The following is a 17,601-nucleotide window of genomic DNA, read 5'->3' on the forward strand; positions in this document are numbered from 1 at the left end:
ATGTCTTCTGAAGATGGATTTGTGTGTGAAATATCTATACAAGGTTATCTTTAGTACGTGAATTGTAATAGGCAATAGAAGACAGCCTTCATGTCCGTCGGCATGGGCAGACTTGCTGTGTTTTGGCACGGTCATTAAAAAGAACAAGAGGCTGGGGGTGGTGGCTCATGCCTGTATTCCCAGTACTTTGGGAGGCTAAAGTTGGGAGGATCACCTGAGGTCAGGAGTTTGAGACCAGCCTGACCAACATGGTGCAAACCCGTCTCTAGGAAAAATACAAAAATGAGCCAGGTGTGGTGATATGTGCCTGTGATCCCAGCTACTTGGGAGGCTGAGCCAGGAGAATTGCTTGAACCTGGGAGGCAGAGGTTGCAGTGAGCTGAGATTGCGCCACTGTGCTCCAGTGTGGGTGACAAAGTGAGACTCTGTCTCAAATGAATAAAAATAAATAAATTTTAAAAATAAATAGAATGAGAAAAATGTGTTTACTGATACGGAACAATCTCCAATATATCGTTAGGTTTAAAAAAAAGCAAAAGCAGGGGCAGAACAGTGTGTGGTGGGCTAACACTTGTGTCCAGGTTTCTAGTATGTGAGAGTGTTTGAAAACGGGAGCCTGTCCTGTGACGGAGTTTTGTGCAGACATGGAAAACAAAAGGCATCTTAGTGACCTCCTAAGCAGGTACACCATGACATAGTAAAAGCAGAAACAAGTCATTGGAAAAAATACGTAGAGTATAGGCTTGTTGGTGTGGCAAAAATAAGGTGTGTATGTCTATAATCAATGGAGAAGAGGAACCGAAAGAGAACTGACCAGAATGAAGAGTCGTGTTCGTGGGAAGCTGAATACATGTGGAGGGGGCTGAAGGAGTTTTACTTTCATTCTCTACATTTTAGAATGTTTTATAAAGAAATTATATATTACTTTTGTATATATTTATTTAAAATGGAGTCTTGCTCTGTCACCCAGGCTGGAGTGTAGTGGCTCCATCTCGGTTCACTGCAACTCCGCCTCCTCGGTTCAAGCCATTCTCCTGCCTCAGCCTCCCAAGTAGCTGGGATTACAGACACACACCACCACCCCTGGCTAATTTTTGTATTTTTACAAAATGCAAAAAGACAGGGTTCCACCGTGTTGGCCAGGCTGGTCTTGAATTCCTGACCTCAGGTGATCCACCAGCCTTGGCCTCCCAAAATGCTGGGACTGCAGATCTGATCCAACAGATCTGATCCACCATGCCCGGCCAACTTTGTGTATTTTAAAAAATAAAGTATCCAGCCACAATCGCTGAGGATAACCGGACTGTGGAAGGTTTTAAACCCATGTCTTAAGGATGATTTCTGCCACCCCATGCCCTGCCCCCAGGCAGATGCCTCTGGCCCTAGTTGGCAGAAGTTTTCACTCCCCACTGTTTCCCTAACTTGCTGACCCCTCCCCTGCCCCTGGGCCTTTTGAGTCCTGGAGCTGTCTTCCTCCTGCCAACTCCTCATGCCTCCCAGGCCTCGGCCACTCCTGCTTCCTCTGGGCCGATGCTGGGCACCAACCCAGAATGTTGGTGATGCTGATTGCTCCAGTGAACCCGTCCAGGCTTGCTCTTGCTCCTTGGCAGCACCTGCCCTGTGCTTTGAGGCCCTGGCACCTGTACAGGTCCAGCCTGTGGGTGTGCCCTGTTCGTGTGTGCTGAGCCCGTGGACACATGAGCCCAACAGACAGTGCTGCAGCCAGAGGCGGCCGGCAGCCCGCAGCGGCACAGCCGTGCTGTGGGAAGACCTTTCTGTGCCTGGTTCACTGCAACTCCAACTTTCTGTGTCTGGGGCTTTTGTTTCCCACACTCCTCCTCTGACTCTTCTTGTTTTCCTCCAGGAGTATGGCTTTCTAGAGTTTTGTCTGATTTTGTAGCACAATTTCTTTTAACTTAAAAAGGGACTCCACAGTGAAGGTTTAGAGGTGGTCCTGGCTGCAGCAGGAAGCACGTATGGGGCACCTGCTGCCCAGGCCTTGTTCCCTGGCATCACCTCTGACCCAGGAAGGGCTGGGGAGGGGACCACCTTTCCCCACCTTTCACACGTGTGCATTCCCATCCTATTTCCCACCCCGCCCGCCTCCAGGCTGCCTACGCCTATGCCCTGCTGGCCCTTTGCTCCTTAATTCCTCTCTGAAAGAAATGCTTTCCATGAATCAACAGCAAAAAGAAAGCAGATCAGCCACTGCCAGGAGCTGGTGGGAAGGATGGGGAGGGCAACTGATGGATACGGGGTTTCTGTCACAGGGGATGAAAGGGCTGTAAATTAGATGACGGTGACGGTGGCCCGCTTCCGTACACGTGCTAAAAACCATTGCCTCATACGCTAAACGGCGGTATGATTGCTGTCTGCGTAGAATGTGCAGTCCCCGGAATGTGTTCTTTTTATGTGTTGACCTTTTTATCAGCTGTCTGCTCGATGGGACCCGAATCCCTGTCCACAAGGAGCTCGTTTCCCTCTCCCTTTCCCTGTGTCCTAACCCAGCAGTGTGTTTAGCTTGTAGTAGACACTCAGTCGACCGACAGCTTTTTGAACGAATGGATCCATAATGCACCACGTCACTCTGACTTCCTTCTTCGTGTTTGTGGCATATAAAGATAGTGTTTCTGATATCTTCATTTATGGCATATAAATGATACCTCAGCTGGGCACGGTGGATCACATCTATAATGTCAGCACTTTGGGAGGTCAAAGCAGGCGGATCACAAGGTCAGGAGTTCAAGACTAGCCTGACCAACATTGTGAAACCTTGTCTCTAATAAAAACACAAAAATCAGCCAGGCGCGGTGGCGGATGCCTGTAGTCCCAGCTACTTGGGAGGCCGAGGCAGGAGAATCGCTTGAACCTGGGAGGTGGAGGTTTCAGAGAGTAAGATTGCGCCATTGCACTCCAGACTTGCTGCCAAAGCAAAACTCCGTTTCAGAAAAACAAGCAAAATAAATGATACATCAGTAAAGCTGCTAAAACAGTAAAACTTGCCCAGCAGGTATCCATCAGGTATCTTACCAGCATCAGAACAGCAGGGCTGCGTGCTTCTGCGCCTCATCCCATGAATCTTTGCAGGGGTCCTACAGGGGTCATTCTTACTAAGCCTACTGCACAGGTCAGGAAACTGAGACTCACACATGATGCAGCTGGTTCCAGGTAAAGCAGCTGGTCACCCCCGAGGACAGCATCACCCCATCATACTCTCACCATTTGATGATGCCCTCCAGGAAGTCTGGGAAGTGGTGATCCATAGGAGCTGGCCGGGCCAGGGGGCTCATTACAGAAGATATGACTTGCCCATTCACTAATTCACAATTCACTCGTTCAGCATAACACCCACCTGCGAGTGTGAGTGTGTGCCAGGCCTGTGCTGAGCAGGGTGGCTCACAGTGAGTAAGGAAGACTCTTTTCTGCCTTCGAGGACCACAACCACAGAACTGTGTAAACAAAGTATGGCCGGAGGCCGGAGCTTGTGGAGATGGGGATTGAGGTCAGAACTGTTTTTCCAAGGAGTGATTTTTGGCATAGGATTGAAAGTCACGAAGGAATTGAACTTTAAGATGCTCTAGGCCGGGCGCTGTGGCTCACGCTTGTAATCCTAGCACTTTGGGAGGCTGAGGTGGGTGGATCACCTGAGGTCAGGAGTTCAAGACCAGCCTGGCCATCATGGTGAAACCCCATCTTAAAATAAAATAAAATAAAAAAGACTGTCTGGTAGGGTTGGGTGTGGTGGTTCACACTGTAATCCCAGCACTTTGGGAGGCTGAGGTGGGAGCTTTGAGACCGTAAGTTTGGAATCAGCTTGGGCAATACAGACCCCATCTCTAGAAAAATAAAAAAAATTAGCCATTTGCAGTGTCTTCCTACCTTCTTGGGTGGCTGAAGCGGAAGGATTACTTGAGCCCAAGAGTTCAAGACTGCAGTGAGCAGTGATCGTGCCACTGCACTCCAGCCTGGGTGACAAAGGGAGACCCTGTCTCTAAAAAATGAGAATACCAACTGGCCAGGCATGGTGGCTCATACGTGTAATCCCAGCACTTTGGGAAGTTGAAGCGATTGGATCACCTGAGGTCAAGAGTTCAAGACCAACCTGGTCAACATGGCAAAACCTCGTCTTTACTAAAAATACAAAAATTAGCCGGGCATGGTGGTGCACACCTGTAGTCCCAGCTACTCGGGAGGCTGAGGCAGGAGAATCGCCTGAACCTGGGAGGCAGAGGTTGCAGTGAGCTGAGATCACACCCCTGCACGTCAGCCTGGGCAGCAGAGCCAGACTCCATCTCACATATATATACACACACATATACATATATATATATATATATATATATATATATACACACACACATACACATATATATATATATACACACACACATATATATACACATATATATGTGTGTGTGTGTGTGTGTATATATATATATATGTATATATATATATATATATATATATATATATATATATTTTTTTTTTTTTTACACACACACTCACTAGTGGGCTGAATGGTGTCCCCAAAAGCTATGTCTGTCTGGAACTGCACTTCCACCTTCTTGGAATAAGGGTCTCTGCAAATGGATTTAGTTAAGGATCTGCAGATGAGATTCTTCTGGATCAGGCTGGGCCCGGATTGAAGAACAAGTGTCCTTGTCGGCAGAAGAGGAGAGACACGTGCCAGAGGAGGCCACGGCAGGGCAGAGGCTGAGAGGGGAGTAAGGCTGCCAAGAGCCGCCAGCAGCTGGACAGAGGACAGATGGAGGATTTTTTTTTTTTTTTTTTTTGAGACAGAGTCCACTCTGTCACCAGGCACTAGGCTGAAGTGCAGTGGCAAAATCTTGGCTCACTACAACCTCCGCCTCCTGGGTTCAAGCAATTCTCCCATTCTCCTGCCTCAGCCTCCAGAGTAGCTGGACTATAGAGCATGCCGCCACAGCCAGCTAATTTTTTGGTATTTTAGTAGGGACAGGGTTTCACTGTGTTGGCCACGATGGTCTCGATCTCTTGACCTCGTGATCCGCCCGCCTTGGCCTCCCAAAGTGCTGTGATTACAGGCATGAGCCACTGTGCCCGGCTGTGTTCTAAAGCCTTCTAATGGAGGCGTGACTCCTGGATTTTGGACTTCTGGACTGCAGGACCGTGGGAGGAGGAGTGAGTGTTAAGTCCACCTAGTTAGTGGTTGTTCATTCCTGTAGCCCAGGACACTTACACAAACCCCGTACCTCAGATCCTCCCCTTCCCACTGCTGCAGTCTCAGACCTGGGCAGTGGGGCACCTGTGTGTTTGTCCCCTGGGTGCCCAGGCTCAGCTGAGAGCTCCTCAGCCTCCTGTCTGTCCTAGCCACCCTTAGGAGTTCAAGTAGCTGGACCTGCCCATGGCCCAGACGCCCTTCCTTCGTTGCTTTGGGTTTCTCTTTTTCTTTGAAAAATAATATACATATTTTTTGACACACAGTCTCACTCTGTCACCCAGGCTGGAGTGCAGTGGCGCAGTCTCTGCTCACTGCAACCTCAGCCTTGCAGGTTGAAGCGATTCTCCTGCCTCAGCCTCCCAAGTAGCTGGGACTGCAGGTGCAAGCCACCGTGCCTGGCTAATTTTTGTATTTTTGGTAGAGGCAGGGTTTCACTATATTGGTCAGGATGGTCTCAATTTCTTGACCTTGTGATCCGCCCACCTCCGCCTCCCAAAGTGCTGGGATTACAGGCGTGAGCCACCACACCTGGCCTGCAAATATTTTAAATGAAAAATGGGGGTAAGGGAAGATGCGGTCTAAAGATAAAGAGAGGGTTCACCTGTCAGGGCTAGATCCAGAATGTTCTCTGGCTTTCCAGACTGCTCTGATTGCAGACTTCCTGTCTTTAACATCCATCCTAGGTCTAATCTGATGAAACACGCTTTCCAGGGAATCAGGGCGGGCTTGGGCTCTGCAGAAACTTCTCTCTTCCATCCTGCCACTGGGAAAAGCACATTAATATACTTGTAGGGAGAAACTGTTACCTTCTTTTCCTGCCCTTCAGCTGTGTGAGCTCTTCTTTGACTTTAATGGTTTTTAACCCCCTGCGGATCCCTGCCTTGCCCTGCTGGACGTGTTCAGGAGGTTGGGAAGCTGGTGCTCCCTGTCTCAGCTGGGTGATGCCGGCTGTCCGTGTGCACATGTGTGGGTCTGGCCTGCATGTTGACCTGCTCCTGGGCCAGGGCCCACAAGAGAGCCTCAGTCCTGGTGGCCAGCATCTGGGAGGCGCAGCCATGCCCTCTCTTACCTCAGTGCTCCTCCAGGCACTGGCGGGGGGCCTCTCAGCACACACATCATAGCTGGTCCCGCCCTGCCCATGGCTCTTCAGAGGCCCCCAGCTGGTCTTGGGAGAAGGAGGCCTGTGTGGGCCAGCTTTCACTGCAGCCACCGCCCTCTGCTCCAGCCTTGGGTGCACCCCAACCCCATCCCAGGTCTCCGATGCAGTCTCCCAGGTGCCCCCAACCTGTATTACCCTACTGCTCACCCTTCAAAGCTCAGCTCACTGTCACCTCCTCCAGGAAGCCCTCCTTGACCAAGTTGGAGTCTGTGGGGGCTCCTAGCAACACTCCTGCCCCCTGCAGGGCTGCATGACAGTTCCACCCACAGCGATGGTGATTGTCAGTCAATGCCTGTCTGACCCACTGAGGTTCCTGGGGACAGAGCTGGGTCTGCCTCCCTCCCTCCCAGGGGCCCAAGGAAGGCGGCTGCCAGAGTGATTGAAAGTGGAGACCATTCCTGACTCTGGTCTCAGCATCCCTACCAGGAATGCGGAGCCAGGGACAGGGGCCTTACTCAGGCCTGTGGGGTACCAGCCTCAACCCAGGGACAGGCACCCAGCTCCCAGAACAGCACCAAAGCACGAACCCCAGCTGCGTGGCAGTGTCTCACCAGCATCTGCAGGCTGGACAGAGCCTGGCCCTCTGGAGAGATGGGCGGGGCGGTTTCTACCCAGACCTCGCTGTTTCCCGGGATTTCCTTTCAGGGTGTGGCTTGGTCTGCGACCGTAGTCTTCCCGATGGCTCATCTGCCCCTGGAGCTGTCCCACGCTGGCCCAGCCGCTGGTTCTAGGTACATCTTCTCCCTCCCAGCCTCCCTCTGTGCCAGCCCCAGAGGCAGACCCCAGAAGCAAATGAAGCTTGCACTCTAGGCCCTGGGGAACTCACAGCTGTCCGCGTAACATTTTCTATTTTTTGTCTCAAAGGAGGATCCCCCAGGCATGTAAGCCTCATGATCCACAAAACCTGGCCTTCTCCCAGGCCCCTAACTTCTACTATCAGGGCTGAGATGCAGGATGGTGCCCCATCCAGGATGCAGGCTCAGCCAGGTTCGCAGCACCAAATCCCCCGGAGGAGGCTGAGGTCAAAGCTCCTGGCGCCTCTGCTCAGAGGGTTGGGGCCTGGGAATCTGCATTTCTGTGATGCACCCCCCCACACACACACACACAAACCCTCCCCAGGTGATGCTGCAGGCCTGGGGACTGCACAGGCCCTGGGCACAGGTGGGGACACCCCTGCAGGTTCCACCTGTCCTGAGCATGGACCCCACTGAGCTGCACCTACTTCCCTTCCTAGATGGGAACCTCTGGCTGTGCTCGGACAGGTCTCTCAGCCTTCTAGCCCCTGGGGCTCAGTCCACCCAGTGCCTGGCTCCAGAGTAGCGCTTCTTCTCTCCCTTGCCGGATGGGGGGTGGTCTGCTGCTCCCAGGCCCCAACTCTCCTGGCCTTGGAGAGCTGGCCCCTCTTTCCTTCCCCTCCGGCCCGCTGCTCTTGGAGGGGGTCAGGTGGGAGGAGGACACTGGTTGAGTGTGAAAGTCTCAGTGTCCAAGGCTGCAGCCTCCCATGGCCAGGACCACCTGCCCTGGGCACCCTCTGCATTTCGGGCCCCTGTCGGGGCTCACGGTGTGATTTTGCAGGGGCCTTTGAAACATTTTCAGACAGCTCTGTCACCCAGCATGGCCCTGTGCCTGCTTCCAGTTTGAGGACCCCACAGGCCTCAGACTAGGAGGGTGGTCAGTGTCCCCGTCTATGAAATGGGAGAGCAGTGCCCCTCCCCTCACTGAGCCTGAGGGTTCAGTGAGCTCACAGAGGCCGAGCCTGCTGCGAGGTATCTCGTGGGGCCATTCTCAAGATAATTTGAGCCCTGCCACTGCTCAACAGCCACTGGGCCTGCAGCACCCCATCCCCCACCACCCACAGAATCCATCTGCCCCCGAGCGGTGTCCAGGAAGGGACAGTGTGCCATCCCCCTCTGAAGGCACCTCAAGCTCTGGCAGGGTCTCTGGAGACTCCTCTTTTTCCCCACCAAGCTAGCAAAGGCTCCTGCCTGTCTCTCACCCCCCAGAGGGGCACCTCTCACAGGGCTGGGAAGACCCTTCAGCTGGCCCTTGTCTGCCACTGCCCTCCCCCTCAGGGAGCCCCTGGGAGCAGCCGGGTACCAATGGCTCTGGAGGGTGGGTCCTCGGCTCCTTGATGTCTCAGCCCCGGGGTGACAGGGCTGCCACTCAGCGTCCTTCTCCAGGGGTGTCCGCAGTTTCCAAACCGGGGAGTCGGGAGCTCTGGAGCAGTGTGAGACACAGGCCGGCTGGGAGCATGCCGAGGCGGCACCCACCAGGGAGGACCCTGCCAACCCTGTGGTGCTGCGGCTCCTGGGTGGCAGGGCCCTTCTCAGTGTGGGGGAAGGCTAAGATCCAGTGATGGGAGGGACGGTGGTCCAGTGATGGGGGGAGCTGTGGTCCTGTGATGGAGGGGACTGTGGTCCAGTGATAGGGGGGCTATGATCCAGTAATGGTGTGAGCTGTGGCCCCATGATAGTGGGGGCTGTGGTCCAGTGGTGGTGGGAGCTGTGGTCCAGTGGGGAAGAATATGGTTTTGGGGCTTTTCGGTCTCCACATTCTACAGATGGAGAGACTGAGGCTGTAGGGGGCCAGCAGGCAGCCCAGGTCCCTCTGCGGATGAAGGGCCGGGGCCAGCCAGGGCTGGCACTGCAGGTCCTGAGCCATCTGCTGACTTCAGTCTCCTGCAAGGGACGTCCCCACCTTCCTGGCCCCTGCGTTCATGGCAGGTGAAACCCTCAACGCAGAGGCTGTGTCTGACGCTGTGTGGCCCTTTTCCTGGCCAAGTTTCTCTGGAGCTACTCCCTGCCCCCTCTCTGTGCCCCAAGCAAATTGCCCCGGAGTCTTGGGGTGCTCTCTCTCTGTCTTGGGGGTTCTGAGAATCTCAGGGTAGGGACAGCGTGTGAGAAAGGCAGGAACCAGGGAGTGTGAGGGCTCTCTTGTGCCTCTGGCCCCACTTCTGTGACTAATGAGCCCTCGAACCCCCTGTTAAGAGGCAGGTTCCGACTCTGGGGGACTGGGCAGGGCCTGTGTATCTGCATTTCTGGCCAGCTCCTAGTGTGAACGCCCTGGCTGGGGCAGCCTCAGCGCAAGACAGTTACTTGGGGCCTCAAGGCCTCTGGCTCCCCGCTATGGCTTCTCTTCCTCTCCTCCTCTTAGTATCTTGTTCCTTGTTCAGGTGAAAACTGGGTGGGAGGTGGCCCGTCCTAGTCAGTGGCTGAGCCTGGCACTGAGCTGGCTACTGCCTCTGCCCACCCCTTGCTGAGCAACGCTAGAAAGTAGGGCCCGGGGATCCTAAGTCCAGCCTTCTGAGAGCGACCAGCCTGTTGGGGGGCCTGCAGATTCCACCTCCAGGCCTGGGTCTTCCTCTGGGCACCTGTGGGAGACAGGGCGTGGCCTCCCCACCCAGCTGCCTCCCTGGCAGAGACAGGGTTGCCTTGGCAACAGCACCTGAGGAGGAGGAGGTGCTTGCCCTGGGTGTGCTGCTTTCCCTGTCTTCAGTCAGGGAAGAGGCTGGCTTCCTCTGGTGGAGGGGGGCGGAGGATGGCACAGGGTGGCGGAGGGTGGTACAGGGTGGCACAGGGTGATGGAGGGTGGTACAGGGTGGCGGAGGGTGGTATAGCGTGGCACAGGGTGGTATGTGGCGACAAAGGGTGGCAGTGGCTCTCCTCCTTTGCCTTGGAGCCTGGTTTACTCTGGGCATCCCTGAGCCACCACATTGGTGGGATGGGCTGGAATGGAGGGTCTGAGGGTGGCTTCAGGGCCTGCGATGATGGCCAGGAAGGAAGCGCTTCGGGAGTGGAGGGGCTCTGTGCCCCGGAAGGAAGTGGTGTGTGGCTGTGCCAGTGTCCCTGGTCTGCTAGAGCCAAGCACCCCCACCTGGGGGCTTCAGCTGCAGGCATGATCCCCTCACAGTCTGGAGGTCCGAGGTCTGAGACTGGGGGTTGGCAGGGCCGGTGCCTTCCAAGGGCCCGGAGCGGGGACCAGGTCCAGGCTGCATTCCTCAGCTTGTAGCCAGGGGTCCCTCGCATCCTCCCTCAGGGCATGTCTGTGTCCAGATCTCTCCTTTCAGGATAACATGACAGCATCCTGACCACCCCAGTCCCCAATGTCACCTCACCACGTAGAGAACCCTTTGGGTCAGCTGCCGTGTTTCCTGGTTCTGAGTGTGGAAGTGCGCTTAGGCGATGTGGCCCCAGGGCCCTCCTAGGGGGTTCCCCACCTGCTCCTCCATCTCTGTGGGCCTTTCTTCTGCCTGGCACAGAAGATTGCAGCTAAGGCAGGAATAGACCATGGTCTGCGAGCGCCATGGGTAAGGTAGCCCTGCTCGGGGGCAGCGGAGCAGCCACCTTGACCGTCCTTTCAGTTTTCTCTGCTCGAATGTAACGCGTTTTGTTGTAAAACACAAAAACAGTGTGAAATGCAACAGTCCTCTCCTGTTTATAGACGTCCATCATAGCGGATAAGAGCCCGCCCTAATGGCCTCATCTTAACTCGGTCACCTCTGTAAGACCCTGTCCCTGAACAAGGTTCCAGTTGTGGGTGCCGGGGGCAGACGCCAACCATCTGTTTTAGGGGACATGGTTCAGCCTGTCATGTGTGTACACCTCCCTAGCAGAGCTGAAAGTTCTTTCTGCAGTGAGAAGAAAAACCCCTTTTAAAATAAGGACTGTCCACCATGTCTTTTGGCTGCAGCCACCTGCTGGCCTGATGGGCCTCTGGGTTCGAGATGCAGACCCCACCCCTTCCCCCTGGTGTGATACTGGGCATTTCCTTTCCTTTCCACGGCCTTGTTCCTCATCTGTGAAATGGGCAGTGTGGGGATTTGACCTTCCCCCAGTGCTCCCCTGGTCTGGCTCCCGACCCACTCAGTGGTCTCTGTCAGTCTGTAAATGTGGCCAGCTCCTCCATCTCCAGCCTGGCCTCTGCTCTCACATGCAGCCAGCGTCCCCTGCAGTGTGTATGGGCAGGGAGACAGGTAGGTGGGGGGAGCGTGGAATGGAAGGGGGAGTCTGAGTCTGGAGGACCTTCTGAGACCCCCTGAGAAGCCTCAAGAGTGTCCCTGGGTAGAGCCTGTTTCTCCTCAAGGATGTCACTCCCCTTTAAAAATGTAAGGCTGGATGCAGTGGCTCATGCTTATAAACGCAGCACTTTGGGAGGCTGAAGTGGGAGGGTTCATTGAGACCAACTTGGGCAACATAGCGAGATCCCCTCTGTACAAAAAAATGCAAATATTAGCCTGGCACAGTGGCTCGTGCCCACGGACCCTCTGTCCATTACATAAAAGGCCTCTCTGGGAGACGCTGGGCACTGACCACACCAAGGCTGGCCGGCCTCTGCCCCAAGAGCTGGGGGCTCAGTGCAAGAAAACTCAAGGCCAGACTTTGTAAAGGACGTAGACGTGGTGTGTGGCGCCCTCACCTGTCCAGTGTGGTCTGGACTTGTGATGCCACTTCCCCAGGGCCCCAGTCAAGTAGCTCAAGTCTGGCCTTGAATTTTCTCATCTGCAAAATGGGGGTCTTACATTCCTCATTGTTGGAAACAGACGAGTTGTCTGCCCGATGCTGCAAAGAAAAATCCGCTCTGAGACAAAGGATCTCTCAGCAAGCAGGTTTTGCTTCCTGGACTGCGGGAAGGGCACCCTTGCTAGCCATCACACCATGAAAGGACAAGGAACAAAGACACATTTTTCCCTTATACATTTGAGGTTGTCCTAGCTGCTGTGTCTGATCTTTGCTGGCTAGAGCTAGACCTCACAGTCCAAACTAAAACCCAATTGGCTGACAACTGAAAACTTACTTAAACAGGTAAGGGGCATAGGCTGGGAGCTGGGACATGCCTGTGAGCATGCCCAGCACAGATCTCTTGGTTAACGTACAAGGACATAGAACGTACTATGTGCTTATAAGCATGGCATGTTCAACAGCTACATAGGGTAGGGCTTAACAAAGTTATCAGCACACTTACAATTTGTTCTTTAACAAGAAAGGAAACTTGAAAGAGGAACTTTTCTACTTCCCACCCTCATGGAGCTGGGGGTGGGTCACATTACAAATGCATGCAGAGGGCCAGAGCACAGCCAGGCTGTCCACCAGGGCTCTGCGTCGGGGCTGTGGTCATGTCTCCTGCAGCCCTGTGACACTCAGTACCCACCCAAGGAGGAGCAGTAAATGTTGTGATTCCCACTAAAACTAAAAGCTGAGTTGTCTGCTGTCAGCCTCATCATTGAGGACCGAGTGGGTGAGGGCTTTTCTGGGACGCAGATGCTGAGTTCTCGTCCACGACATCCCGTGTATTAATAATTATTGAGATACGTTAGTCTGGGGCTGCAGGCATTAAGAATGCATTAAAAGGGGGAGCGTACCAGGCAGCCGCCTGGGAGGGCAGGCATTTGCACAAAGGGGAATCGGGCTGCATTTGCTTCTTCCTGAACTCTGGCTGTCCTCCGCCAGCTTCTCTCCAAGGGAAGTGCCGTGATGGGCTCCGCCCTGAGGATTCGGGGTCCCCCGAGGCCCCTGCTCACAGCCAGGAGACCCACAGAGAATGTCTGCACTGGGGCAGGCTGCCTCAATTTGGGGCACTTGGAGGCTTGAGGGAGAGGTGTCCTCACGGAGCGGGGACTGAGCCAGGTGGAAAGGACTGAGTGAGGGGAACAAGGAGCCATCCATGGTGGGGAAAACCACGTTCTGACAGGCCAGGCCATGGGGGTAGGGACCCCACTGTGGAATTGTGGGCTGTGGGTTCTTGTGGCCCCTCTTCCAGCAGGCAGGGAGAGCTGGGGCACTGTGGGTACGGTGCTGGCAGGGCAGGAGCCCTCAGCTCAGGGGTCGAGGAGGAGGAAGAGGGCTGTGTGCCATGAGCTTGTGGCTGGGCCAGTTCCCCTGGGGTGTGGGCGAGAGGACAGTGGGGTTGTGAAGCGGGCTCCTAGCAGAGTGGCTGCACAGCAGGTGCGAGGGGGGTCGAGGTATGGGCTGAGAACTCTGGAGTTTGCTCCTTCGGTGGTCCTCCAAGCGAAGTCCCTGCACCAGTGGAGGCCACCACCTCACCTGGGAGATTGAAATGCGGATTCCCAGGCCCCAGGCAGACCTGGGGAATCAGACACTCCAGGGGTGGGTCAGGCCATCTGGGTTTTAATCTCATCCTACACATATCCCATTTCCAATTAAAATCATATTCCCAGGTCTAGGAGGAATGAACATTTTGGGAGACACCATTTAATCCACTGCAGGTGCTGAGGGTGGAATTGGGGGGCCACCGCAGGCCCCACCCAACCCTCCCTCATGTATAGCCTTGGCCTCGTCTTCCATTGGCTATGGCTCTGTCCCCTGCACCGTCCACAGCAGAGGTGGCCTGGTAAATCCTGCAGTCCGCTCCCAGGTGGGAGGAGCCCCAGCATCTGGCCTGGCCAGCCCACGGTCCGCAGTGGCCCAGGAACCAGGCATGTTCTCACTGCCTGCCTCTGGGTCATGGAGCCGGATATGGGAGCCTCACATGTAGGGCCTGGCATGGCCAGAACGATCACATGTTACCAGAGCAGGTTGCAAGAAAGGCAGGGTCACGAGGTGACCAGGTGGTGGTGCTACAGTGCCACAGTGCAGGTGTGGGGGCCCTGTGTCACCACAGCTTGACCCTCCTCAGGTGCGAGCCACAGGCGTCAGGGGCCGTTACTCCTCAGCGAATGGGGCGCCCCGCCGAGGCCTGGTGTCTTATTTATACTGAACCTCTACAGTGCATTGGGGAATTGCCTTCTCTGTGCGATGCACTTGTCTCGGCTTGTTATATTTTAGTGTTGGCACTGCGTCTTTTTATATATGTGTGAACGTATATATGTAAATACACGTATGATGTTGGTGAGTTAACGTTGGTGGTAGTTTTACTAAGCAAAGATGTGGGAACCAAATACTGGCCCCTCTGGTGAGTTTCCCATTGGCTGCTGTGTGCTGTGTGTGTGGGGTGGGGGCTCTGTGGTCCAGGTCTGGACGGCTCGGGAGGCACAAGACCCCATCTTCTCCAGGAGCTTCCTGGAGTGGGAGAGACGTTCACAAAGTCCCAGCCACCGCACAAGTCACGGTCATTCTGGAAGGTGCCCTGGGACAGGCGTTTTCCTACTTGTTTTGGCTTCCGGGGAGCTCAGAGCCTGTTTTCCTTCCAGTTCTGGGTGATTCTCAGGCGGGAGCAGCTGCATGGCTGACTTCAGCTTCTGAGTCCAGGCCCAGCCATGTTCAGACCACGCGTTTTTAGTTTTGGGGCATCGCAAATCCTCCTGGAATCTGATGAAAGCCATGGATCCTCTACTTGTGGGAGGACCATGCAGAAAACTTTGAGTACAGTTTCAGGGGACGGACATAGCACCCCAAGACCTGGGATCGGAGCCCCTGCAAGATGGAGGGGGGCACCCTCTGGCTCTGGGAACCCTGGTGTGGGGCATTCTCAGCGGCTTGCCTCATTTCCTGGATACAGGTTCTTGGCTGCGGTTTTTATTACTCTCTGTATGTAAATATCATAGATGTATTTTCTTCTAGTAAAATTGTTCATGGTTAGCACAGTGGAATTTTGAAAGGAGGAAGCCGTCTCAGCAGTGTGTGCTTCCCAGGACAGGTGTGGCAAAGATGGGAGGCTCCGGCTTCGTGGAAGGTGCCTGTGCCCTGCCGGGTGTCTGTTAGTCCTCACCTCCAGGGCAATGGTGCTGGGAGGCGGGGCCTTTTGGAGGTGATGAAGCCGAGGATAGAGCCTCGTAGTGGGGATTATGCCCTGACATAAAAGGCCCCAGAGAGTGCCCTCACCCCTCCTACCGTGATGACATAGTAGGAAGGTGCAGTCCAGGACTCATGTCTGCTGTTGATGAGCCGCCAGAGCTGTGGTGCTTTGCTGCAGCCTGAACTAAGTCGGGAACTGTGAGGAAGAGGCCTCCTAGGGAGTCTGCTCGGAGGGGGGACTGGCATTGTGCCTCAGTTTGCCATGGCCACCAACATGCCCCCCTGGAGCCAGCATACCTGGTAGGAAGAAATGGAACACCCATGGTGCTGTGATGCACAGAGGCCCATGTTCTGTCTTTGGGGCATCAATCTAGGCCCTTGCCTTATGAAGGGCAGGGAGAGGCCAGAGGGGCAGCGTGCCCAGCCACTGACAGGAACACTGGTGCCTCTGTGGCACACATGGGTGTCGGTGTCATCCTGCAGCTGGGTAAGAAAAGTGCCCACCTGGCCAAGTCCCAGGGTTCCAAGTCAGAGTTGCTGTGATTATGGTCCCACAGTCAGCAGTGGGGCAACAGCAGGAAGCAGACAGTGCAGCGGCCTGTCACCATGTCCGCCCTGCGGGGTGGGATCGTCCAGGCTTGGACTCTTTCTGTGCATGTCCAAGTGTTTGTTGATAGTGAAATCAGAAATGTTTTCTTTTTGAGACAGTCTCACTCTGTTACCCAGACTGGAGTGCAGTGACATGTTTTCGGCTCACTGCAGCCTCCAGCGCCTGGGTTCAACCGATCTTCCTGCCTCAGTCTCCCAAGTAGCTGGGACTACAGATGCACCCACAGCTAATTTCATAATTTTGGTAGAGATGGGGTTTTGCCACGTTGCCCGGGCTGGTCGTGAACCCCTGAGCTCAAGGGATTCTCTTGCCTTGGCCCCTCAAAGTGCTAGGATTATAGGCCTGAGCCACCACCCTCTGCCTAAAGATGTTTTCAAGCATGTCCCAGTGAGTTTAATATAGGAACAATGTCTGAGCCAAGCCTGTTGTTTGGGGGGGGGGGGGGGGGTTGGCCTAGGACCTCCACCCATACACCCTGTCACCTGTGTTTCCTGCACCCCTGACATTCCTCCCTGTCTCCCCCAGGACCTCCCACTCTCGGGCAAAGGCCGAGGCAGCCCTCACAGCGGCTCAGAAAGCCCAGGAGGAGGCGCGGATCGCCAGGATCACTGCCAAAGAGTTCTCCCCTTCCTTCCAGCACCGGGAAAATGGTGAGTCTCACCTGGCTTGACACTGGCATTGTTGGGAACAGGGGGTGTGTGGATGGCCTGACAGCCGTGGCAGCACATACGTCCTCCATGGTGGGCAGGCTTAGATGGGGTTGGTCGAGCTGTTCCCTGCCCAGTGTCAACCTCTTTGCTGGAAGGTTATCTGTGCTGGAGCTGGGCCTGGCACTGTGGGATGCAGGTCTCACCTGTTCCTACAGCTGCATCCTTGTGGCAGCACGTGTTGCTTGCCAGCTGTCCCCAACGGTGAATGCCCACGTGCCTGTCCTCCCCCAGTGTTGCTGTAGAAGCTTCTGTGATGGTGGGACTATCCTGTCTGTTGGGTCCAGCATGGCAACCACTAGAGCTGGGTGTGCTGCCGGGGCTGACTCGACCCCACCTTGACCTGAACTAACCTACAATTAAACATACTCAGTGGCTGCTGCGCTGCGTCAGTAAGAGCAGCTCCTGCTGTCCCCTAGGAAAGAGCTGGAAGCTCCTGCCCCATTTAGGAACCTCGTCCCCCCTTTAAGGGGGGATCTTGGGTGATAGGGCACAATGACAGGGGCATGGAATACTTGGGAGGTGGGCACAGAGGCCATAGCCACTGCTTCTCCTCTCCTACCTCCCCTGGAAGCATCCTCTGCACCAGGAAGTCCCAGAGAGGTTAGGATTGCACTCCCTTAAGCTGAGCTCTGACCGGCCAGAGGCACTAGGAGCAGAGTCTGCATGCTGGAGGTCATTCGCTGTGGAGCCATCGGTGTCCCTGTGGTCACTGTCAGTGTCTCTGGCATCTCTGCCAGTCCCTGAATTTCCTTCTCCCTGGTGGTCCTCCTTGCCTCCCCCATGACCACGTGGTGGGGCATACACTGGTGGGATACACACTTGTGGGGCACACAGGTCATGGGCATATACATGTGGGGAGTGGGTGCGGTGCCCCAGGATGGACAAACGGAACAGAAGGCGGCAGAACTGAGCATCAAGGCTGCAGCAGGGAGGTGGCTCGAAGGCGCTGGATCAGACCTGCAGAGCCTTCACGAGTAGTGCCCCTGCCTCTTCACCGTGATGCTTCCCGGGGTGTTACCCGCACAGGAGCTTCTTTTAGCGGAGAATGCCCCGCCCCTGGTGCTGGGAGTGGGGGTGCCCTCTCGGGTGCAGGTCTGCTGGCCAGCCAGGCCTGATCTCTGTGCTACCGTGGGTCGACAGCCTCACAAGAAAGTGGGTCAGGGGCCCACCGACAGGGTATGGTGCCTGGCCTGCCAGGGCCCTAGCGTCTAATATATGAACATGGGTCCCTC

At 55.1% G+C, this 17,601-nt stretch overlaps 1 protein-coding gene across 1 annotated transcript in view; it reads left to right on the forward strand.

The window, feature by feature from the left end:
- JPH3 (junctophilin 3) overlaps positions 1 to 17,601 on the forward strand; it is a 102,989-nt gene that overhangs the window by 75,943 nt on the left and 9,445 nt on the right. The window contains exon 3 of the mRNA XM_003922829.3: positions 16,185 to 16,309. Within this exon, the coding sequence (XP_003922878.1) occupies positions 16,185 to 16,309 (125 nt within the window). The remainder of the gene's footprint in view (positions 1 to 16,184; positions 16,310 to 17,601) is intronic.

Source organism: Saimiri boliviensis, chromosome 1 (genome assembly GCF_048565385.1).
Source record: "Saimiri boliviensis isolate mSaiBol1 chromosome 1, mSaiBol1.pri, whole genome shotgun sequence".
Classification (NCBI taxonomy): Eukaryota; Metazoa; Chordata; class Mammalia; order Primates; family Cebidae; genus Saimiri; species Saimiri boliviensis.